This window comes from Struthio camelus, chromosome 1, assembly GCF_040807025.1.
Source record: "Struthio camelus isolate bStrCam1 chromosome 1, bStrCam1.hap1, whole genome shotgun sequence".
In the NCBI taxonomy this organism is placed as follows: domain Eukaryota; kingdom Metazoa; phylum Chordata; class Aves; order Struthioniformes; family Struthionidae; genus Struthio; species Struthio camelus.
The window spans coordinates 81,280,681-81,305,499 of record NC_090942.1 but is presented as its reverse complement, the minus strand read 5'-3'; the positions used below and the strand labels follow the sequence as shown (position 1 = coordinate 81,305,499).

General features: G+C 43.6%; 2 protein-coding genes across 17 annotated transcripts in view; one reads left to right on the top strand and one right to left on the bottom strand.

The window, feature by feature from the left end:
• The window catches only part of DUSP16 (dual specificity phosphatase 16), a 72,052-nt gene extending 60,257 nt beyond the window's left edge, over positions 1 to 11,795 (top strand). For all 16 annotated transcript variants that reach the window (XM_068953079.1, XM_068953125.1, XM_068953047.1 and 13 more), the window contains 3 exons: positions 2,813 to 2,972; positions 3,652 to 3,775; positions 7,593 to 11,795. In XM_068953079.1, the coding sequence (XP_068809180.1) occupies positions 2,813 to 2,972; positions 3,652 to 3,775; positions 7,593 to 8,769 (1,461 nt within the window). In that variant the 3' untranslated portion in view covers positions 8,770 to 11,795. The remainder of the gene's footprint in view (positions 1 to 2,812; positions 2,973 to 3,651; positions 3,776 to 7,592) is intronic.
• A 2,770-nt stretch (positions 11,796 to 14,565) lies between these two features.
• BORCS5 (BLOC-1 related complex subunit 5) overlaps positions 14,566 to 24,819 on the bottom strand; it is a 78,229-nt gene continuing 67,975 nt past the window's right edge. The window contains exon 4 of the mRNA XM_068953172.1: positions 14,566 to 20,818. Within this exon, the coding sequence (XP_068809273.1) occupies positions 20,588 to 20,818 (231 nt within the window). The 3' untranslated portion in view covers positions 14,566 to 20,587. The remainder of the gene's footprint in view (positions 20,819 to 24,819) is intronic.

The window sequence follows — 24,819 nt, the reverse complement described above, 5'->3', positions numbered from 1 at the left end:
TAAAAGTTAAACGTCTCAAAAATATCCTGCGAAAAGAAGTATTCATCTGTAATACAGTTCAACCCAGCTATTCAAAGATGTGGATTTTCAGCATGGTTTATGAAGATGAGCTAATCTTTCAGGATCTCTATCGACTCATCTCCGAGTGCATGAGCAGTGAGGGGAAATAAAATATTTGTCTTGTTGCAGAAAGGTCTGTATTCATGACCTTTCAAGAATATTAATGCTATTTGCCATTTATACCTTTGCTGATAACATCTAATTTATGAAACACATGCAAACATGAATGTTCAGTTCGATTTCTCTAGCAAAACTGTGATTACTTCAAAAAAGTCTTAAGAGATGCTTTATATTTTTGCTTTATACATTTCTTTAAGTACTTGAACTTGAAATGTTTATAATATTTTTTTCAGTGTTTAGATACTAAAAGCCTCAGGAAAGTTCTGTCCTGTTTTGTTTTCCATGTGTTCTTTAATAATCTGGTGATCAGTAATGCTGCTTTACCTGAAGGCATGTATTTGCAGAATATGGACCTTTTGCACCATTACCAGTTTTATTTTACTCTGTTTGGCTAACAGAAGAGTTGGTTGCACTTTTGGGGTCTTAACGTAATATTGTGCTGGTTACCAATAAAAATACCATTGTAAGAGGGTGCTTATTTTGACAGAAGATCTGTGATCTTCAGATCTGTGAAAGGAAGATAAACTAAATTCTAACCTATATGGGAGTGACAGTGTCCTTTCTGAAAGACAGCATAACAAAAAAATCTCAGTGTGGTCGTTATGGGCCTGAGTGACTCTCCTACTTGTTTCTCACATTTTGCACCAGCATTTGAACTGTAAAACTTTCTGCTTTGCTACTTAACTACTCTTTTTTTTTTTTTTTTTCCAGACCTGGATTTTATTTCCTGGAAAAAAATAATGTTTTAGGGTGTCATTAATTTTAAGATTAAACAAGTCATAAAATGTAAATAAGCTGACAAAAGAGCATTTACCTTCTTTTCACAAAGTTGTTAGTATTAGGATTTCTGGATCTTCCTTCCATCATAATTCACTTCTTCCTCTTGGGTGCTTTACAATGAAGTCACTGTTATGGTTATTATATTAGTGTGCTGCACAGGGAATGATTGATGCCTTAGAAGAGAAGGAATCATAACTTCTTTCTTTAGCCTCAGTCTCAAAGACAAGCACTAACACATTTTTGGGTGTTTTTTTGGCTCAGAGATTTCAGACTTGGCGTCTGCAACCTTCCAATTCCCATTTGGACAATCAGTTCCACATCAAAAATCTTACATAACTGTGGAACTGTGATGGCTGGACTATGCAGCCCACCAGCACTTATGCTCAGAAAAAAAAAAAGGCTTTTCTATTCTTGTAAATTCTTAGCTAATGCATGCTATAGCCTGAACAAACATGCGTCGTGGAGCTCCATTCGTTAGCCATACCTGCGTTGCCTCTCTCATAGCGAATAATGGAGTTAGTGCGGCTTTTATACCTAATATTGTTCATGATTCTGCACGTACCTGCTATTTAAGTTGTTCTTCGCTTACCTTTAAGACCATAAGGGGTGACAATAGGTGAGCTGGTTTGGGAGGGAGTGTTTTTTCAGCTTACTGATCTAAAGTAAGTATTTATTTTACAGAAGTTAACGTTGAACAGTTTGAATCCTAGAACCGAAAAAGCTGTGTAGGCCGGGACAGGGAGGCTGGATGTTGGGGACTGGTGATTTCCTTTGCACTAGTCGGATACCATGGGTGTCTAGCAATAGCTAGTCTCATGTGCCAAGAACCCCGTTCCCAATACATGTCCCTCCCTGGATAGTCCCAAATACTCCCCTACTTCCTTACAGCACTTTAATCATGAAAAATATTTTAATGCCTTGAGTATTTGAAAGGCCCAGTTGACTTGCATAGCTCAGTCTCTTTGCTTGTTCCCGTGACAACATCTGAGATGCAGGAGAATTAAAGACTGAAAACTAAAATCTAGACAACTAGATCTTGAATCAGAAAGCAGAATTTTGGTAAAACTGCAGTCATTACTCAGTGCTCTGTATTAAAAAAAATATATATATAAAAATAAATATATGAAACAAATTTAAGGTCTTCAGCCCTCATCAGCTGTTTCTCTCAATATTTTGAGTGAGCTTTTCACATTGTCCTAGAAACAAGGAAGCTCCAGATACCTTAGGAGGTGACTGTGTGATGGGAACAGGAGTCTTCTCCCTGGCCCAGGCATGGACTCATATACTCAAAAGAAAGAGCTGGAGAGAATTCTGACTGCACCACTTATTTTGTTTATTTTAACTAACTTCGTACACCTGCACTAGATGTTTTTTCTTGTTGCATTGGCAGTGCAGGAGAATCAGTTTCATTTCATATTTTTCACTCATACCTGGGATGGGGTAACCTGAACCTTAAGCATGAGATCCAGAAAACACATGTTATTCAGGTCAGCAAGCTACCTATGGGAGGTGCTTGGGTATGTTGTCACTTTGCTGGGTAAGGATTTAAATCGGGGGGGGGGGAGGGGGGAGGGGGGACTCTCTCTTGGACACAATGATTCATAGTACCAGAAGGTAATCTACCATTACTTCTCTTGTTAGCTTTTTTCTACACTCTGCAGTCTATATGTTATTTGGACCCATTGGCTATCTCATTGGTTGAAGAATCAAAAGCTTAGGAGTTATCTTTTTAAAAAAAGAATGCCTTTAAAACAGCTAGAGCAATGGAAATACGAATTCTAGTTTAGTTCATAGTTTCTTGTGCTAAGGTGTCATTTGACTTCTGTAGTCTTAACCTTTATCTCCTCCATAGGAGCTGATGCAGCAGAATGATATTGGCTATGTACTAAACGCTAGCAATACTTGTCCAAAGCCTGATTTTATTCCTGAGTCCCATTTCCTGAGAGTGCCTGTGAATGACAGCTTTTGTGAGAAAATTTTGCCTTGGTTGGATAAATCAGTGGATTTTATAGGTAAGAAGAAAAATTAGAGTCTCTAACAGTTTCTAACTTCTCTTTTATGTGTTTGTTTTCTGTTTTGGCTGGAGGAGCCCTGAATGCTTTTTTAGGTGGTATGAAAATACCATAAGGGTCTAAGTATATGATCAGCATCACTTTATAAGAAGCAAAATAACAGGAGGATTCTGTCGCTGTGTGATCCAGCACTTATGGAACAAAGACACTTTTCAAGAGCCCCAACTGCACTTTCTGGCAGCCTGGGGAGCTGACTGACACTCCTGCATAGATTGCATTAGAAAACTATACATACACAAATTCTGTCCTTAGCTTTGAGCAGTGAGTGACCAAACAGATGAACTGGCTAAGTTGTTTCTTGCTTTATCTGCAAGTTAAAGCAAGTATTCCTGATGGAGCAATCACCTTTCCCAGACTTCTGTATATGGTTGCTTACATGCATGTCAAAGTAGGTGCAGTATGCTGCAACTGCAATGTTTCCTATGGGTAGTCACATGCTTCTTTATTAAGTGCAGTGAAAGAGAAAATAAGTGTATTTTGTTTAAAGCTTCCATGAGATCTGTAATTAGCAGTTAATGTGGAAGTTTTAACAACTTTAAAAACAGTATTTTCTTTGCAAATTCTTTATCATGCTATAATGCTGCTGAGACTGACACTTGCCAACTTCTTTGCTATGCAGAAAAAGCAAAAGCATCCAATGGACGTGTGTTAGTGCACTGTTTGGCTGGAATATCTCGCTCTGCCACAATTGCTATTGCATATATCATGAAGAGAATGGATATGTCCTTAGATGAAGCTTACAGGTAAGGACAAAATTTCCATTCTCCCAAGACATTAATTCTTCTGCCTGTCAGCTTGCTTTTAAGGTGAATGATGAACAATTATATGACCAAGGGAAGCAGACGCGTTATTTTTATCCTGTAGTCCATTGGCTTCCAGGTAGTCTTGCTGTAAACATAGGCTTCCTCCATAAACAAATTAGTGGTTTTATACAGACATCACGCACCTAATACTAATTCTCCACGGGGAGAATGCACCGGTCTTTGCTCTGAGTAGGCAAGTATATGGAATTTAACTACAGTAATTGCTTTAAAAATACATACAAATATATACACATATACATACAAGTGTGTGTATGTGTGTCTGTAATGCATATATACACACATATACATACAAATGTGTGTATGTTTATATCTATGTATCTATCTATAGCACACAAGAATATCTTGCAAGCCCAAGAGAGAGAGGAATGGAGGAGGGTGAAGGAAGAGAACTGAGGAAATTTGTAATCATGGTTACAACAAATGCTAGGCAGGATCTATTGACTTCAAGTTGGTATTTGGTAATGCTCTCAGAGCATTACGCCTTCAGGTGAAATGTTGTCTAGGAATTAAAAAAGCTTCTTTGACTGTAAATTCGACCAAAAAGTCTTAGAAAAAGTATTTGGAAGTATCAGCTGTTTATGGCATCAGGGATTTTTATGCCAAAAAAAAAAACAAAAAACTTTTTAACCTTTCAAATCACACTGCTTCTGTAGTTGGATTGTAAATGCTTTGGTATGTTCCAGGTAACTTGACTGCAATTTACCATGACTTCTGTATTTCACTTGATAAACTGTTTTTAGTTTCCCATATTGTATTGTAAATGTTGGCTTTCTTCTTACTGGGATTTATAGGCTAAACAGTGTGTGGCTGATGTATCTCTACAATATGTGTAGTTCAAAAGCAAATTCAGCAGTTGCACTGGAGCAGATGGATAGGAATACCTTCCAAAACTGTGCTGCCTGCTACTACTATCCCTAAAATACGCATTAGGACAGGACAAAGGGCATTTGATATTCTATTTTATGGGGCATTTTTTTTAAAGTTGATGAATGAATATAATTACATATGGGGAGAAAAAGTGTGTGTAAGAAATACCTGAACTGCAAACGTCTCTCATTGCCTTTAGACATCTTCTACAGTATATTACTAGTACTAGCTCACAGTTTTGTGCAGTAATTTCAACAGATATGGTGACACAGGCTTAAAGGAGAGGCATAGATGAAAACTCAGAATGATACAAGAAATGACTATGTAGACAATATAGATGAATTAGTGGATATGGATGAATAATGTGCAGTGGATTAGCTTGATCCACTAAACAGACCATCTGATTTCAGGCTGCAGTTGTCTGGGGGCTAGAGCTATAAAGTAATGAGTGCTTCTGAAAGACCCACATTTAAGTAAACATCTCATTGGTTTAAAAGCCGTTGTCATTGATATACAAGAAGTGCTGCTTCTAATTTTTCTATTACATCCTTGCATTAAATTCTAGTTTCTTTCTTAATCAGACCTGCATTGAGTGAGAAGTATTAATCTCTTCTTTAGGCTCTTTTCTTTGCATTGTAGGTACCAAACAACTCTTGTGAAATTCAGATTATATTCTGCTATATTTTCTTTGATACAGTTTATGGTGAGAGCAGTCTGCGTTAAACTTCGCTCATTGGTTTGGGATCTTCTGTTGGCAGAGCCTGAAAAAATATTTTTTCTGAGCTAATGAAAGGCATTAGATAAAATGTTTGCCTGACACTGTATTTGTTAGAAAAGTAGAAAGGCGATGCTAAACATTACTTGAACTGAAAGGCCTGAGGAAATACGTTCCTTTATCTTCTGTTTCTTTTGTATAGATGACCACACAAGGGAGACAAACGTGAAAATTAAATGTTACACACATTCTCCAATTAGAAAAAGGCTGCATGTCTTAGACTAAAAAAAGACTGTGCAAAGCCTTAAAACTTGTCGGGGGATCTAGAGTCTTTCTTGGAACTTTTTTGTTGTTGTCGTGAGTTTTAATTTGGGAATGTCCCACGTTTGGCGGCAGGAAGAAGAAAAGGTTGAAGGAATAGGGTTTTGGAGAGGCTACCAGAACACAGGTCAGATATAGCAGTGCAACCAGAAGGATCTTGCTTTATAGAACAACTGTTGTAACAAGTACAACTAGCTTTGACAGGAGAAGAATGAACAAAGATTGCATCAGTTCTTGTGACTGAATTGCTTACGCTGGAATGAAGGCCCCCAGATTCAATGTTAAGAGACTGAGCTAAAGAATCTTTCGTGCAGCTTAATATTTTTCTCCGTTTGCCAGTCGTGTGCCTTCATTTGTATACTGGGAAGTTTCTAATATCATTCTGTGCCATGTTCATATCATCAGCTTGACTATTTTTACTATTCAGGGAATTAGCAGAAAAGAGTAGCTAGTGCTGTGTTCAAAAAACTAAGGGTCCTTGAAAATGTTTGAAAACAAACAAAAAAAATTTTTGTTCGATTCTTTCATGTGCTTGCTTGCATTTGTGTTATTTATGCTATATGCACAGTTACACATAGGAATTTTTCTCATGCTGTTTTTAGTGACTGCACACTTAGCTTTTGCACACATCCCCAGAGGGATTTTCTGCTTTTAAAAATATTCAGTTCTACAAGTGATCCATTATGTGTGTGTTTGTATTAGATTTAGCTTTTCGAGATCTTTTCCTTTGTTAATACTCACTTGTCACTTGGTACCTTAATAATTCCAGGAATAAAAAAGAAAGGAGGGGTTTGAATTTTGAAGTGACATGGGCAGCTTTCTTTTTTTACAGCTTGCGTGCTTATTTAGCTGGGTTGCAAACCAGACAGGTAGAAAAGATGTCTCTTGTATTTAACTTCAAACTATGTGACATGGCTTCCAATACTTAATTCTCTCATACATTTACAGTCTAGGTTCAGAAAAACACTTCAAGCATGCATTGCGTTTCATCTCTATTCAACAGAGTATGCAAGCGCGTGCTTCGATTGACAGATGAATGTGTATCAGGCTGCTTCTTATGTGACTGAGAAATATGTAGACTTTTTTTTTTTTTTTTTTACTAGTTTGGTAATATTGTAGCCTTTTACTGCTTATACCATACAGTGCTGGAGAGAACTTATTTTTTAATGCTGCCTTACTCCTCTCTGTGTGGGGTGGTTGTTGTTTGTTTGTTTGTTTTTAGATAATCGTTATCACTGAGCGTGCTGGTATATATAATAGACATTGGCGTTTGCTGTGCGAGGTCAGCATATACCAGAGCCATCTGCCTAACAGGACAGGAAGTACCAACTTTAACAGTAACAGCATGAAAGAGAAGGGCAAAAGGAACATAGATTTTTTTTCTCCCTTTTGCATGGCAGAGAAGGTATCCTGTTCTCTGTAGTACTGGAGGGTTTAGGCCCTAGAGCTCTGATACTATTCATAAGGAGCTTGAGGCGCTCCTAAATCTGGTCAAACTAAGGTAGCAGAGATGCACTGATAAAGTAAAACAAGGAAAATGATTCCCTTGAACCTCATTGTAGACATCAAAGGAGTAGAAAGAGCTCTATCTTTTCCCTTGTTTTAGCCACCTTTAATAAACTGTATAGAGAATTAAGAGCACCCAGCATCATCCTGCTTAAAAGCTGCCTTTTTTTCCCCATCTGTAAGTCATCTGTGCTTGACTGAATCTGAATTCAAATATCTTGACAAGTTAAAATCAGGCCGTTAAGCCTAGAACGCTTATCGTGAATCTTATCTCAGATCTGAGCAGCAAGTTCTTAAAATAATTTTTGTTATTTCCGCTCTTCCTAGGTTTGTGAAAGAAAAAAGGCCAACCATTTCTCCCAATTTCAACTTTCTGGGCCAGCTTTTGGACTTTGAGAAAAAGATTAAGAACCAGAGCGGTCAGCCTGGACATATTAGTAAGCTCAAACTTCTGCATTTGGAAAAAAGCAGTGAGCACGTGCTGGTCCCAGAAGGTGGGCAGAGCAGCCTCTCCACCAGTCAGCTCTGCATTACCTCTACCTCCGAGATTGTGGAGCAGAAGCCAATGGACTCCGGAAGTGTGCCAGGCACACGCTTGCCGTCTTTGGAAGATAGCCCGCTGGTACAGGGCATAAATGGACTCCACGTGTCTCTAGATAAGGTAGAAGACAGCAACCGGCTGAAGCGCTCCTTTTCTTTGGATATCAAATCTGTGTCCTACTCAGCAAGTAGCAACTGCCTGACTGCATCTGTTCAGGGCTTTGCCTCCTCTGAAGACACTCTGGAGTACTACAAACATGCGACCGCTTTAGATGGTGGCAGCAAGTTGTGTCAGTTCTCCCCTGTTCAGGAGGTCTCGGAGCAGACCCCAGAAACCAGCCCTGATAAGGAGGAAGCAAACCCTCCCAAGAAGCCCCAGAGCCCCTGGCAGCTGGATAGCCAGAGCAAGCGGCAACACCTGGGGAGAGCCAGCGGTAGCACCGCCACGCAGCGGTCGCTCTTGTACCCCCTCCACCGCAGCGGGAGCATGGAAGACAACTACCGAACAAACTTCCTGTTTGGTCTCTCCACTAGTCAGCAACATTTGGCAAAGTCTGCAGCTGGGCTGGGCCTCAAAGGCTGGCACTCGGACATCTTGGCTCCTCAAACATCTGCCACGTCCCTTACCAACAGCTGGTATTTTGCAGCCGAGTCCTCACACTTCTACTCTGCCTCTGCCATCTATGGGAACAGCGCGGCTTACTCTGCCTACAGCTGCAGTCAGCTGCCCACGGGCTGTGACCAAGCCTGTGCTGTGCGCAGGAGGCCAAAGCAGGGTGATCGAGGTGACTCCAGGCGGAGCTGGCATGAGGAAAGCTCTTTTGAAAAGCAGTTTAAGCGCAGAAGCTGCCAGATGGAGTTTGGGGAGAGCATCTTGTCAGACAACAGATCCAGAGAAGAACTGGGGAAAGTAGGCAGTCAGTCAAGCTTTTCAGGCAGCATGGAAATCATTGAAGTGTCTTGAAGCAGCAGACCTGGGTGACTGTACCAGAGTTGCTTCCCCCTCCAGGCCACTCCCCCAGTGTTTAAAAGTTCCCTGTAAATCTGAAAAGAGCAAACTTTATACAGAAGTGTGTGTATGGGCGGAGGGGGGGGAGATGTGGGGTTTCAGTGTGAACGGAGTGACTAGATTAATACAGCAAAGAAAGGACAAGTGAGCATCTGCATGAGGAGACCAAATGTACTGTTGGGTTTTTCTCCTCTCCTTTCCTGGAGAAGGGCAGAGCATTTCAAACGTTTTGCCTGGCAGAAGAAGCCATTATATGCAATGGATTGCACATCCTTTCAATGTTTCCAATGGGGAGCTGTCTTGGTACCAGACCATTTCTCTGGTTCCACTGAGACATGCTCCTACTGATCAAAACTAGTCTGATTCTCCCCTCCCCCTGCCCTATGTCTTCACCGGTGCACCTTAGCCCTGACACTGAGCCATCCTCTGGAGGGAGACCTTTTTTCTGTAAGAAGGGAGACTGGGAGTGAGTCCAAAGGAAGTAGGGACTGGTTACAGCAAGGCTGGTCTGAAAACAGAGTTCAGACAAATGTAAATATTGGTGTAACTATTGTTCTAATGGATAGGCTTTAGATGATTTGCTAGAGAGCTGCTTCAGAGAAAAACCAGTACCTCAAAAATATAAAAAATAAACTTAGGGCTTTATGGCTGCCAGTTGCTGGTAGTCAGTTCATAAGCAATGTGAACAAGTAACAACTAGCCACATCTGACTTTTTTTTTTTTTAAAGCTGTCTACGCACAAGTGTTTCAGTTGGCTTAGCAGCCATTTTTTAAAGAAGACAAATGAACCAGACTTACGACTATTTCCCCCAGTCTTTTTAAACATAAAGTAAGCAGGATTTATATTTTTGATATGGGGTTATTAAACTGGCTTCTGGGAGCGGGATAGCTATTTTGGCTTCTGAGCTGTAATGGAGTGGTTAATACTTAGGGCTATGTGCAAGAGAGAAGTGGCTGGTCAAAATACTGCAGAATCCTTTTTTTGGACAACTCAGTAGATGAGTTTTGAAGGCTTTTTTTTTTTTCCTTCTTCTTCTAAAAATGAATAGTAGGGTTTGGTGGGATGAGCAGTTGCATTAAGGAACTGCTCCTCATACACAGTTTCAGTTGCATGTCCTAAAAGACTGAGGTGGAGATGACTTGTTTTTTTTCCAGTATCCTCGCCCAAACTGTGGGGACTCTGAGACAGATGCTCCCTATCAGGTTTGCGGACTTCATCTGAGGAGGTCTGTTTTTGTTGGATAACTAAAGAGAAGGGGGACTGCAGAGCCCCTGCTCATAATATGTGAGAGAAACACAGGTTGCGAGGAGACAGCTTTAACAGCAAGCCTGCTCACTCTCCAGCACGTGCAGCTCCAAAGGGACTTCATTCAGGCTGTTGTCCTCTGTCCCTGGCTGGGGTCTCGGTGTCCCCGGGCGTCGATGCATGGTTTGGCTGCGGGAGCTGCGCTGCTGCTGGCCCACGCGCCTGTCCAATCTGCACCAACCCGGAGCATCTGCCAGCTCACGGAGGTGTCATTCCCTGCTGCCTGCAGGGGTGTTTCACGGGAGATTAGGCACAACCTTTACGCTGTGTTGTCTTCCACCTTGAACCAGCTGCTTCCCCTCCAGCTTGTGATTCTTGCGGTACGTTGGCTGCCGCTTCTCAAATTGCCGTGTATTACTGTAAGAGGCTTACAGTAAGCAAGTAACGGTACCAGAGGCACAAGTGGTCGTGTGCTCTTGAGCTCTGCCCCAGGACCCTTCCCAATGTGCAAACGGGGGGGGGTATAGGCCCCAGCATTTTGTCCAATTTCAGTGCAGGCAGCTGAAAATTATAAATCAAATGTAACATATTTGCCCCGGGCCAACAGCTTTTAGAAAAAAAATTTGTCAGTGGAGGGCACTGAAGCCCTAATTCCAGTCAGCAGCTTTTTTTCTTCTTTTTTTCTTTTTCTTTTTTTCTTTTTTTACTCTAAATTTAGCTAGTTTGTGACTCAAATCTCAGGTTTTACTATATTGAAAAGTGGAGAGAATTTTTGTCGTCTTGTTTTGTGGCTAGGATGTGACTTAATTTCCTATGATGGACTGCTTAAGATAGCACTGAAAGCTACAGCATTGATTAACTTGATCCTAAAAAGTGCAAGAGGCACACAGAGAGGCAGCAACAGGAGTAATTGAACCCGGAGGCTGTGTTCGTGAGGTGTGTATGAAATGCCGGAAGAAAGGGTAGTCTGGACAAGAGATAGGTTGACACCACGCTGTAAAGCATGTCAGGTCTTGGCTATTCATTAAACATACAGCCACTTGTCTATGTTTACATATCAAGTGAAAGTGATTACATTACAACTATTTTCAGCATATATACACACTCTGTGTGTGTGTGTGTGTGTGTGTGTATATATATATATATATATACACACACATGTAAACTATTTAGCCGTGCTCCTCTCAGCCAGATTTCAGTTAAAGCCCATGTCTTTCTTTGATTTAAATTGGTTAATGGGGGAAAAACACATAAATCCCTGCAGGCAAAAACAGAATCTTCCTGGGTTTTGTGCTCATTCATGTGTGTGTCCTTCCTCCTTCTCTCTCTTGTATTCTCTCTCTCTCTGTGTGTGTACACACACACACACACACGTACACACACACACATGTTTGGGTTTTGTTTGTTTAATCTCTTTCTGGGGAACTGAATTCTGGTGTTTGGGCTCCTCGTGATTTCCAACATGCTGCAGTCATTGACTGAATCGAAGCTGGAGGCTCGGTATGCCAGGGGACAGGGCCGTACAGGAGGAAGCCTAAAGCCCAGATCCTGTGCAGGGTGGTACCCCGTTTCATTTCTGAACTAGTGTCCTGTACCTGAACAATGCTGGAAATGGTTTCTAGATGTTTGGAAAGCAAAGTGGAAGATGGGAGGAGGAGAAAAGTGTACATGTTCAATATGAATATAATGTTCTTTGGTGTATGGCAGGCTGGTTAAATGGTTCAGAGAGATGTGAGTTTCTCATCTTGTTGTGTCCTGAGCATTACCTGTATGTTATGATGAAATAAAATCAGACGTGGTACCTGTTTATATAGAACAGCTGAGGAAAGGAGCCTGTTTGCTTCTGGCTGTGGAGTATGTTACTTCTCTGCAGTACAACCTGCTGCCCAGCCAGGACTAGCACCTGAAACAGTTTCAGCCTCTCACCTATTCCCACCTCCCCTGCCCCTTCTGCTCCCTTGAAGGGAAGTGGCGCTTTTTTTTTTTCTGCATTAACATTTTACAGTGTCTAGCAACTGTACTGCTTCACAAAGTAGCAGTCTAGTTCCCAGGTGCATAAACTGGCTGTAATACAGCTGTGCTATTCTTTCTGCTGCAAATATTTCAAGTTGTTTAACTTGCATACATTTTACCTCTGGTAAGTATGTCTTGCCTCCCATACTACTATTTTGAACAAGAGTTTAATTTCACTGATAATTGTTTTGACCGATGCTGCTTGTACTGGAACTCTCTGAGTGACTCCTAATGCTGAGGGAGGGATATGCCCATAGTTATTCCTTCAGAAAATAGCTTTTACAGATGTAATATATGTTTTAAAAAAAAAAAAAAAATCCTGAGGTTAGATCTTCGGGTGGCAAAGCTTAAACCTACAAGTTAGTGTAATGGCATCTTCTAACTCAGATGCAGCAATAGAAGCCCTATTTTAAGGGAATTTTAAAGCATTAACCCAGAATGGGAAATGTATAACCTCCAGCTGCTGTAAAAGAGGCAGTACTGTCTGCTACCGCACAAGTAACAAGTTTCCGTTCTGCAAACAAGAAGTGCTAGCTATAAAATAAAAAGCTTGTATCCATTGCACAGTAGAACAAGACCTAAGTACAATATCGGACCCTAAGTAAGTGGTGCATTAACCCCCTCCCCCCCCCCCAAATATATTCATTTAACAACTTTTTCATTTAAAAACTTTCTGACTTCTCTCACCCTACACCTAAGTCCAGTTCTCAGTAGGTCAGACCAGCTCTTGTATGAACTCCTTGTTCCCTTTAAGGGCTGTTGTGGTGGTGTTTTTTTTTTAGCACCTACGGCCATCCTAGGCTTAGCTTTTACTGCTTCCCCTTACCAGCTTTGCAGGACTTGCGCTGCTCCTCTTTCCACAGTCCCCTCTGTGGTCTCTTGCCACTGCCAGGAGACAGCTCTGTAAAGACACTGTCCAAATTATCTCCAGTCAACACCTGGAGGGTGATGAGCAGCAACTGAAGTTTGTCACATACTGTTCACCAGCATTTAATTTTCATTTCATTGACTGGCAGTAGTAAGACAGGGGCCTCAGGTGACCATGTGCTTGATACAGCCATCTCAATTAAGTGCCTAAAGTGGTGGCCTGAGAAGAGGGCAGAGCTCCCTGCAGCATGCAGCAGGGGGAGGGGAGTGTGTGGAAGAGTAGAAATGAGTAGAAATGTGGTAATTTATGAGCTGTTATTTTTACTAACTAGACACAGACACAGCTGCTAGCTACTCCTTCTACTTCCACTCATGGCACAGTAGTTACACTGATGGTTACCAGCAAGTGGTGCTTTCAAAAGCCCAGCGCAGGGGGCCTGGGACTCCTCATGAGCCGAATCCTAATAAGGCAGTTACGGCCTGGGTACGAAAATACTGAAATTCAGCAAAGCTTACTTACCTAGATATTTTAATGAGTGGGTCATACCCTGACTAAAACCAAGTTATCCTGTATTTGTTCTTCAAGCAAAATTCCTTTTGAGCTATAAGTGGAGTTACTGAAGTATTATTATACTACTATAGTTATCTACAAGTACTGTTAAATGTACAGAAACACAGTTGGGAATTCTGCTAGAAGAACAGTGTTTGTTATATATCAACTTAGACTGACAACTGAGCTCTCCCTTTGAGCCAAGCCTTTAGAGAACTACTTGGCCCTCAGGCCCAAATTGTTGCTCTAAAGTCTAAAGTTGCAGCTAAGTCTTTGGTTATGCTGCGCTTTGAGAATATTAATGAGCGTCACTATAAATAGAAAAGGAAAGGGAGATATTTCTAGCTTTCTGCAGTACCACCTTGTCTGAGAAAGCACTGCTTCTCTAGCATATAAAATGCTGAAAAACAGGATTTGAGAGCGCTGTCCTGCTTGAAAGACATGCTCACTTTGAATTGCAGATTTCAACTGCTGTTTACAAGGACCTGCAAAAATCCAGTGCTGATCAAATCCAGTGTGATGTTCCCATGTGTGGGAACCATGAGGCTGGGCCATCAGCTCACTTTAAAAAATGAATCTTGCACATTTGCATCTCTTGTCAAGAAGCCCAGGTGCAATGGGTGGAAGTGTCTTTCACCTCTTTGCTTTCCTGATGCCAAGAGAACAGCAGCCTGCTGCAGGTAGGGTGGTCGTTTATTTTTCTTTAAGCCAGGGTTTTTTCTAAATTTATTAGAATTACCTGTTACCTGCAGGAGTAATAGCTCCTACTACTCTCTAGGATTTTTTTCAAAGCCAGGCTGCTGGCCATCAAGTAGCAATCAATCAGCTCTACTTACAGCAGTTGACCCCCCCCGCTTGCATTTTTTTTCCTTCTTTTTTGGAAGAAAAGAAAAACATTGCTATTGTCTTGCTAAAAGCTGGATGCTAAGCCTTTACCAAACTCTGTGACTCTGTTGGACCTCCAGCTCAAGAGTATATAAAAATTAGAAGAACAGAATCAAATACTTATTTAAATGCTACATTGGGAACCCTCCCACCCCTTCCCTCCCTAGTAAACAGAGGGAAGAGTACAGCATGAATCATATACTTTTTTTATTAGTAAAACCAAAACAAATGACAATAAATATTTCAAGTCAGGTCTCCCTAAGCCAGGAGGGAGGAGCCTCAGCAGGTCTTAGCATTACACAGCAGGCTGGCTCTGAGGCCACTTTGTCCAGGAGGGAGTACGCAATGTTCACAAGGTGCTTTGCAAGCTACAGGGCAGCTAATGCCTGTCCACAATCAGCTCCCCAAAATGGGGGCATCAAAGCCATTTTGCTAGGATACAGTTTCAAATTTGATAGCGAGGTACTGATAACTGAGAGCTAGAATCCTCTCAAACCCATGTTGACATGAGTAGCCGTTCACAGGCCCAAATAGGGAAGAGACATGTTTCCACAGGAGCTATAACCATCCTCAGCTATTTCTATGGTCTTGTTACTCTCCTACAGTAGGACATAGGCTCATCATATTCTTTCTTTACCTTTACAGCTCCCCAAGAGGTCAGTGTTCATTCTCCTTCTGTTAAAATACAAAGATTTTTAAAAGGACAAAAGGGCTATTGGTTTTCCTTAATTTTAGGCACCTGGCACTAAGAGTTGCCCTTTTCGTGCTCCTCCCTCTCTTGTGCCATAGGAGGTTTAGGCCTAACTAAGGTACCCAGCTGTAGGTGCTCTGAGCACACCATTAACACCTTAGACCTTTCCTTGGGTTTGGGGATTTGCAATAACTCTCACTTTTAGGTGAATTATTTTCTGCATTTACCTAGTAATAAACAGGCTGTCCAGTACAAGCTTATGGAGTAGTTAAAGTCAGACAGTCCTCCTAACTGTCCAACTGTGCTGGCTGAAAGCCAGCAGGCAAGAAGCAGAGAAGTACCACAGGCCAGCTGAGAAGAGGGTGAAGTTTGGCCAAAAGGACAAACCGCCCCATCCAGCGATCTGTGGAAGATCAGGAGGAGCAGACGAGCAGCCAGCAGGGCAGGGGACAGGCGAGACACCAGCAGCAGCTGAAGCAACACCTCGACTGCCAAGCTGCTTGGCGATGCCCAGCTCCAGTTCTTACTGCTACCTGGCTAATAATTTTCATCATCACAAGAAGAACTCATATAAAGTACCTGTTTGGACATAGTCCCCTTTTGAGAGGGAGATAAGAGAGAGGGAGACAAAGAAATGAGAAATACTTAAAGGCAGTATTAGAAATTATATATAACTAGAAACAACCTTTTCCCAGCTCCTTTGTCCTTCAGCAAGGTTGGGTTTAGTTTTTTTTGTTTCATTTTTATTTGTTTTACTGGAAAAGACAAACTAGCTAAGCAACACTGCGCTAATCCCGGAAGTTATTTACAAATGCTTCATCGGCTTTTAACAGCATGGCGGAGCGGAGCCCATCACCTCCTTGGGTGGCTTAAACAGCTCAACTAGCAGCAGTGTCCAATTAACACAGCCCCTGCTTTAACACATGATTGCACATCCTCACGTTCTCCCTCCCACTACAGCAGTTCAAGCAACCCCCAACCACATCTTTTCCCTACAGCTAGCTGATTTTGCTGGCCAGTTTAGTCTCTTCTCCTTCTCTCTTCCCCCCTCATCAGGCGCTTGCCCCCTCTTTATCTCCAGGAAGCTACAAGCATAGGAAAGGTCAGCAGCCAACTGAACTGAGGACTTATCCCACTGCTAGCAGGCCACTAGCCTCATTGCGCACATCATTTATTTAAGGTGGACATCAGTGCCAACTAGAATTGGGACAGCATCCAACAAAAACCACCACCATTTAGTTTCATGCCAGGACACGTTTTCTTACAGTCACAAAAAAAAAAGGCACCTCCAGAGGGACTGAAACATGCCACCTCCAAGCACAAAGATGGATTCACTACAGCCGTGTACAAAGCAGGAAAGCTAAGATATGACCTCACACCCTTTAAAAAACATGATTAGGAGCTGACAGGGAGAAAACAAGCCAACCACTCTAATTATCTATATGGTCTACAGAAATGACAGCAAGAAGTGGTGTAGTGAAAATGAAGAATGAGCAAGAGGAACACAAGGTACCAACCATTTAATGCTGGAGCTGTGGAACATATAGCACGTATGCAGTTGAAAGCAGAGCAAGTCTGTGAATAGGATAATAACCCATAAACCAAGCAGCACTGAACCACAAGACTTGTAATCAAAATACACTCCTGCAGCTTGGGAATAGGAGGGAAGTTACAACAGTACCTCCCGAAACCATGGGAATGCAGTCTGATTTAAATAAAGGGGGGGGGGGGGAGGAGAGAGGGAGGAGGCCTGGGTCATGCAATGCAAAAAAATGCGTATTTCTACTCTTTCTGAGTAAAACCTTACAGGAGAGAAAAATATATTTTTAACTATTTAAATATATTGAATTCAAAATACATATATTAAAAAAAAAAAAACAAAACAACCCTTTTTGTCCCCTCCACTGGATCTTCACAGAAATTGACCTGCAGCTAGGCTGGCACTTTAGCACCATGTCAATACACAAAGTTACAAAAACAAAACAAAACAAAAAAAACCCCACAACCACACACACAAACTGACAACAACAAAGCAAACCTCTTCTGCCAGTGTAGGACACTGACCCTCAGTGTAGGGTGCAGCAAGCCCCAGAGGCTGTACGAAGGAGAAGGGCACAAGCGAAGCACCAGGGTGAGCACCAGAGCAGCTCAGGGACCAAAGCCCCAGGGACTCGCCTTGTTCTCTAGCCTTTCAGCACATTTCCTATGACAAAGCTTCATCTGCACTCCAGGCTGTGCACCAGCTTTTTTTCCACATCATAAAGCAAAATAGGGCAGAAAAGGTTCTCTTCAGTGAACCCTAACAGGCCATTCTCTGTACTTAACAAGCTATTCCTCTCGGTAAAGGTAATGGATAGTGCGTTCCTGAGCAAGACACCCGAGGCCTTCTCCAACAGCGTTCGTTTGCTTGGAAAAGGAAATCCATAAGCAGAAAGGTAACTCCACTCACATCACAAATCTCCTGCTAGGGAGGAAAGCAACAGCCTCACCTTGAGCATCGCCTGCAGCCAAGACACGTCTGAAAGCCGCACGCAGAGCAAAGCGAATGCAGAGCAGCCAAGCAACAGAAACCGCAGCGCAGCAACAGATGCAAGGAAGTGACATCCCCTCAGCAAGCGGTCCAGAAACTTATAGGTAATAAAGCTAGTAACAAAGATTTAAATAAAACTGTAAACCATCATTTGAGACCAGTTAGAGGGTAAATGATATTTTACAAGACACAGAGATTTTGTATCACCTGCTGAGCAGAAGTAGGTGACACCTACCTGGGTGTGCCTTGGAAGAGGCTGGCCTTCAAGTTGCAGGTCTGATATCTTTCTAGCTCAACTACTATATTTTTCACAGCATAGCCTTGCTGTTCAGAAAGCTCTAGTTGGGAGGCCCAGAATCCAGACGTTTAAAGGACAGTATTCAAAGGAACATGGACTTTTTTTTCCATTATCAGCCCCGCGTCTAGTAGTTTCATGGCACATAAGGAAGGACCTGATTTGCAGCCCTAGCTCCTACAGTTTTCAGATAGGAATACTATTCCCTTGCCCTCATTAGTACTGCAAGGAGCAATGCTTTGATCTGATACTTAATAGTACAAGGCCAAAGGCCTATGGCTTTACAGGAGAGAGCATCTGCAGCCTAGCCCCTGCCTCAAGATTCAGTATCAGGATCGTCCCACTGGGATAAGCTTCCAGCACTGTGGGGCGTGGGGTATCGATTATCACATTTGACAGAGATAGATGGCTGCATGTTGCACATTCTAAATTTCCAGACAGCATAATCTGGACGAGGAGGACAGAAATGCCTGCAGCAGCTATTTAAAGCTGCTGAATATTCCAGTGTGTCTGATGGCAAGTGGCAGAGAAGTATGGATAACACAATGGCTAACAGGGAACCTTACAGCATGGTCATACAGACTGCATCCATTTTGTCTCAATGGCATAAAAAGCAGGTTTTCATGGGTTTTAAAGCCTCATGCAAGCATGAGAACTGCTTACAAAACAAGCGCAAAATACTGCAGCCCACATGAGCAAGGCTGGAAGTCTGATTCTCACAATGCTATATCCTGCACAACATACAGTATATGCATATGTACACACAAATATAATCACAACTCCAGGTGGAGAGCAGTTGAGAACTCGGCCCATTCTGCTGCCCTTGCTAGAAAGTCTCCTGCTCTGGGCTTTGCCATGTCTGAAGTAATCGGTTGTTCCTTCCCGAGATTCTTTCCAAAGGCTTCATTTCTAAGGGATTCTGTCCTCAGTGCTCAGAGGACCCCAAAATCCAACCACTGCTAGGCTGCAAACCTAAATGGGTTGCAGTCCGCATTATAAAAATTCACTCTCAGCTACTTTGCTTTCAGTAATGCGACAGAACCGCCTGTTGCTTCCAGCCACCAGGCAGCAATTAATACTACCAAAAACCTACACTGCTCTTATTCCCAAATGCTTAGAGACAATCTTTTGCTGAGCAAACTCAAGTACTAAGAGATATTCAAGCAAGTCATCTTTGGCAAGTCACCTAGCCTTGTGCTGTCCTGGAAGACAGGTTGTCACTCTCAGCAACAGCCGTCTTCCCAGTTGGAGCTGCACACTGGACCCAGGCCCACGGCAGCATCTGCCTCATGAAGGAAAGCCCCTGTTCAGGCTCATGGGTGTGCTTCCGCCTCTTCACCAGCAGCAGCGTCCTAGGATCAAAGAAATAAATACGAGCCTCCGCTTGACCCTTGAGGCCAGAGCTCCTCACTTTCGGCTTCTTTCTGCTATGGACAAGAGCTGCCACACAATGGCAACACATGCTGTTAAACACTTTATTTCTAGATCTGTAAATATTTTACAACAGCGTGTAAAATATCCCCCACTTTACACAGGGAGAAACCAAGGCTTAGAGAGGTGCTACAAGTTGCCTGTGGCTAGCAGAGCAGTGGCAGACTTGGCAATGTAATAGTCTGCCAAGGCCCCGGCCACGCAAACACGCTGCCTGCCTTCCAGTAAGGCCCACCACTTGCGATAACACAAGAACATCCTGTTGCCTTTGGAGCAGTTTGCTGAGCACGATCCCAAAGGGTTTCAGTCAAACACGGTGCTCGACCAAGCTCTCGGCATGACGGCAGCTAGGCCAACGCACCGAGCCCAAAGGACTTCAAGTCTCCAACTCCATACACAGGAAGATAAGGAAACAACTGCATCCCTCTGGTATAAAAAACAGCACCAAGCTAACTGGAGCGTCCCGAAAAAGACACCTCATGTCCACTTTTGGGAGGCAAAGTGAACAGGTAGGCGCTGGTGCCTGCTGGTGTCAGGCAAGGGACATGGCTGCCATCAGGGATGGGGCCATTTCCAGGCCAGGGGAGACAGGAACTCCAAGGCCTGCTTAACAGCAACAGACATACATATCTGGAACAGTTATTCATTTACAGCCTCATAAATTAGTGAGCCCATAAAAACAGGAGCCTCAAGGAAGGAGATGCCAAAACCCCACCATGCAAACCATGTTAATTATGATAATAGGCAGATTTTAATAAGCCAGTTCCTGGCTCCCACACTTCCACCTATAAAACGTACATATTTCCGAGGCCAGGGGATCTCAGAAATATCTGCCACCCATCTAATTGTCTAAACCCCAGTGGCACAGAAAGCATGTGAGAGGGCATGTCACACCCATAATCCCTTTGAATTTTTCTAGTAAAAAGATCAGATGAAAGAACTCCTCCTCTGCAAAACCCGATCTAGTTAGAGGAATGAAACAACTGTTTCAGCACAGGCGGTGGTAGCGGTAAAGGAGACAGCAGGGCCTGAGGAGGGAGATGAAAGAGTGGTAGGTTTCTCCCTCCAAGCGACAGGACGAGGGAGCTCCTGGATTCCCGGCTGCGTAGCTCTGGCAGCTGACACGGCTCTTCCTCCAATGCCCTGGCAAGGAGTCAGGCAGCATGGCTGTCTGTGCCAAACATCTGCCCAGTGAGCGTGCTGGAATCATGTCTATGCTGAGCACTTGAGCGTGGACAGTGAGGAAGGGGAGTCTGCCGGCTCAGCTAAGCCTTCAGCTCCCGCTCGGGTTTCATGCTGAAGGGTTCCAGCCGCTCGTTCTCCGGCAGCATGCTGTTCAGCCTCTCCATGAGGGGGATGGTCTGGTCGATGCCCATCTGGATGCGGCGCAGGATGGCAGACATCTCATTGACCTTCTGGATCTGCTCTGCATACTTGGCATACCTCTTCTGGCGCTCCTGCATGAAGCTATACAGAGTTTCCACAGAGAGATCCATCTGTTTAAAAACAACAAACAGAGCAAGCCACATTAGCCAACTGTTAGCGCGAGCCTTTCAGCGCAGTATCATTCCTAAAAATTTCCATGAAGCATGCTAGCGCCCCGCTGGAGCTACCAGCCAGGTATAAAGGAACATCTCTGCTGGCGCATGACCAGTTGGTCATGAAATGGCATATTTCATAGCTGTTTAACATAGAGGGCGTACGACCACCTAGTTCTACACCCATATAATGAGTATTGACCTACAAATTCTTTATTTACGGAGTTTAATGCCAACAGGCACTGCCAGGGATTTCCTAACACACCATAAGCATATCCTCCAAGTTATCCAAACCTAGTGAAATTGTGGCCTCTCCCTACACCTGTATATTTTTCAGTGGAGATTGTCCATCTTAAAGCATTAAGTTCTACCTTACTTGCCAGGGCTAAATGCACTGGCTTAGCCAGGTTACACAGCAACTAAGCTACCGATGTTATTACTGTCCTCTTCTGGAAAACGCCTGCCTTAAGAGAGAACCGCAATGCATTACTAGTGTCCCTAATTTCCCTGAATCCTAAAAATAAAAGTGTTATGAGTGACCCCAAGAGAAACATTAAGTAAATCAGTCATGCAATTAAACGTGGGAAGAACCAAAACACAGCCGGAGTGTTATTACAATTGCAGGAACTGCAGTTCCTGCCATTCCTGCCATTGAGCTATGAAGGTAACTTCTGTAATTCACAGCCTAACTTTCTCTTCAGTTGTATCTGTAAACTCCAGGGATTCAGCGGACAGCTGTTAATACTGCATCCAAAACAAGCTCAGTCATTACTGCTTAAACTGTTCTACACATTGGAAGATCTACCGTATATAAATCTCTCATTCATAGCACTCGGTAACAGACCTATTCCAAACCCTCAAAAAAAACACCTAAAACTCAAATACTTCACTGTAGTTCGGCTCCGCAATCCTACTGCATTGCGCTGGCTGCTCATACTCGGGTATTTCAGAGTTGTGGGCACATGTCTGGCTCCCAGCGCATGGCGCTGGTGAAGTGGGAGATTCCCATTACCCGAGGCAGGACGAGCACTGGCAACCTTCTCTGCCTCCAGCAACAGCGGTCCCCTCACCTGGGACCCAGCACATGCCCGGGGAGGTGGCTGCCACAGGAAGGGGAGAAGGTGGCACGCGTCACGTAGTTTTAGCCCCTTGCCTCCTATTTTCATCAGCACGTTTCCAAGATCTCTCCCATTCAATCACCACCAGGGGAAGGGGGTCACTGCTCATGATGAAGCAGCATCTCCAGGTCTTCAGGAAATCAGTGCTGAGGACTCCCAGACTACCTGGAAGCGCAGGTTCAACCAACATCACTGGTTTTACCTGAGTAATGGAATCAACTCATTTGGTGGAGGGGAGCGGACAGCACCCGTCATCGGGGACACAGATTTATTGGAGTGGTACCAAAACAACAAACCATGCTGACCAGATCTGACTGTATACATCTACAGATAGCGCATACCAGCAAGTGTGATCGTGACCCTGTCGGCAGTGGTTTTGCGGGGGTTGGGGAGAGTCTGTATTGGGGGAGGAGTCTCCAGAAATGGGTGCGAACCTGTAAGGGGCATCCCCCAGAGGAGGTAAACGTCGGCACGCTGAGCGCTGAACCCTGCTGCTGCCGCCAGCAGGACAGCAACACCCAGAAAGAAAAGGGGGGGCTGTGTTTGCTGGCAAGCATCCCTTTCAAGCCCTGGAGAAGGGGTCAGTGCAAAAATAGTCATGAAGAAAATATTTTATTGAGAAACCTAAGTTACAAACTGCATTAAAAACAAACACACAAGTTTCCGCTGAACTGTCGTGGGGATTAGGAAACGTTTTTTTCCATCACCTCCATCAGAGCTGGATACAGTATCAACTAACCTTTTATTTCTTCTAGACTGTTTTCTGTTCTTCCAGGCTGAAATCTTCCTTTTGGCCTCTGCGCTTTCCCATGAATTCCTCCCTCTACGCTTTCAGGCATAGGACAAAATAAAAACCAGCAGAGCAGGAAACTCCAAATAGAGTGGAAACAATTTAAGCCTACATAGGGGTTTCTATTAAAACCCGAGCTTAATAATTTAGTAGTTTGGCACTAACTGCAAATTGGAGTGTGTAAAAGCAGACCACCACCAGGCCTGCACAGGATGGAAGTAAATTCAATTCAGTGACTAAAAACGTCCTACCTAATGAGAGACAGCAGCGTGGAGTGGCAGCCGGCTGGAAACCCCTCAAAAGTCAGCATGCCTCATTGAGCACAACAACACGGGGACCGAAGAGGAAACCTCCCCTGGTTTTAAAGTTCTCCTCCACTGACAGGTTTCTTCACATGGCCTCACACTTCCATGCAAGAGGCAAAGTTTGCATCTACCCAGCTCTGAAATAACAACAAAAAAAGAAACCCTGTTCTCTCTGAGAGACTTTTAGGCTCCTTGCAAACATGCATGAATATGAGTAACGTGCACTTAGGGAGGGGAACCCAGAGAAGATGACCTGCAAAAGGAAGAAGAAACGCAGAGGGGCCTTCCAAGCTCTTTGCTACTTTTGGACAAATTCACAATGGCTATAAAAAAAGCTGCCTCACAAAAAAGGGAAAGGGTGGAAGTGAGCGTTTCCTATGCGTTCCCAATATCGAGCATTGAAGTTTGTCTGCCATGGAGGCCATGGCAACTGCACAGCTAGCAACACTGCAAGCTGTAAGAAACACTGACGTTGAGTAACTGTGAGGAAAGGCCAATTTTCACTCAGACTGAATTTGGCCTTTTTAAAAGAAAAAAAAAAAAGCAGCTACGTGTTAACTCCAGTATAAAAGTGCCAATGCCTCTTTGCAGCTTTCCTTGAGACAGGCCTAAACACACACACACCTCCTTCCTGCCTCCCCCCCTCAAAGCAAGCTCCCTCCAGCGCCAAACCTTGTACTTTTACTTCTCCTGGCACCCAGTCTTGTTTCTCTGACACTCAGACCAGGCCTTGAGTTGCAAGACTCAGGGTCAACCATATTTACCCACCACAGAGCTTAAAACCTGTCCTTTGGGAATCTGTGATGAACAGTGAATGCACATAAGAATCTGCTTAATCCCAATACTATTTAACTCCCTACAGTGGCAATAAAAAGCATCTGGAGGAACGGAGCTTATGCAAGAGCGTTTGCTTGCCTACAGCCAAGGCAGCCCATGTTTTTTTAAGTCATCTCCAAGGGTGAGACAGCGAGACAGGCGAGTTTACCTTCTCGGAGCAGCTCTCACCATCTCCTACCTCTAGGGAGGCTGGCCCAAGGTCCTACTACAGCATCTGTGCTGCCTAGGCTGCGGGCTCAGCTTTCTCGCCCATTGCCAGCTGGAAAGCTCTCTGGGCAGTCCAGCGAGGCGCTCAGAGCCGGTGGCTCTCCCACCGCCCACAACCATCTGTGAGTGTTTTACTTGAGCTGTTGTTTCTGCTCCACTCGCTTGGGGTTTCCAGTCGAGCCCAGTTAATAGTCACCAGGAGCTCCCCAGTGGGCAAGTCACCGCCATGTCTTTGCAAACTGTGATGGACACAGTGCTGCTCTGCCACCGGCCCCTCCAAGGTGTCACCACCACAGCGTCCAGCTTGCCTCAGAGTTCAGGAATTTCTCTTTCCAAATCAGTATCAAGTAACCAGTTCATAGGTACAGAAGACAAACTGAGAGAGTCAAAAGGCTGGAGCTGAAGCCTATTAAAAACAAAGGGGACAAGAGCAAACTGGCACAGTCCGGCATGAGGCTTCCTAGTCCCAGTTTCCCAGTTCTCAGCAAGGTCGGAGACTCACTCTAGCCAGGTCATAGGGAAAGGGAAGTCTATTCTCAGAGGCCTCCTATTTTTCTTCAAACAAAACCTGAGACTGGGCATCCCCAGGGTGGAAGAAAGGATTTTTTCCCCCCTTTTGCAATCAGTGGAAACTTTTTTCCAGCTTTTCTTTCAGGAGTATAATGTAGTTAAAAAAAAAAAAAAAAAAAGACAAGCCCAAAA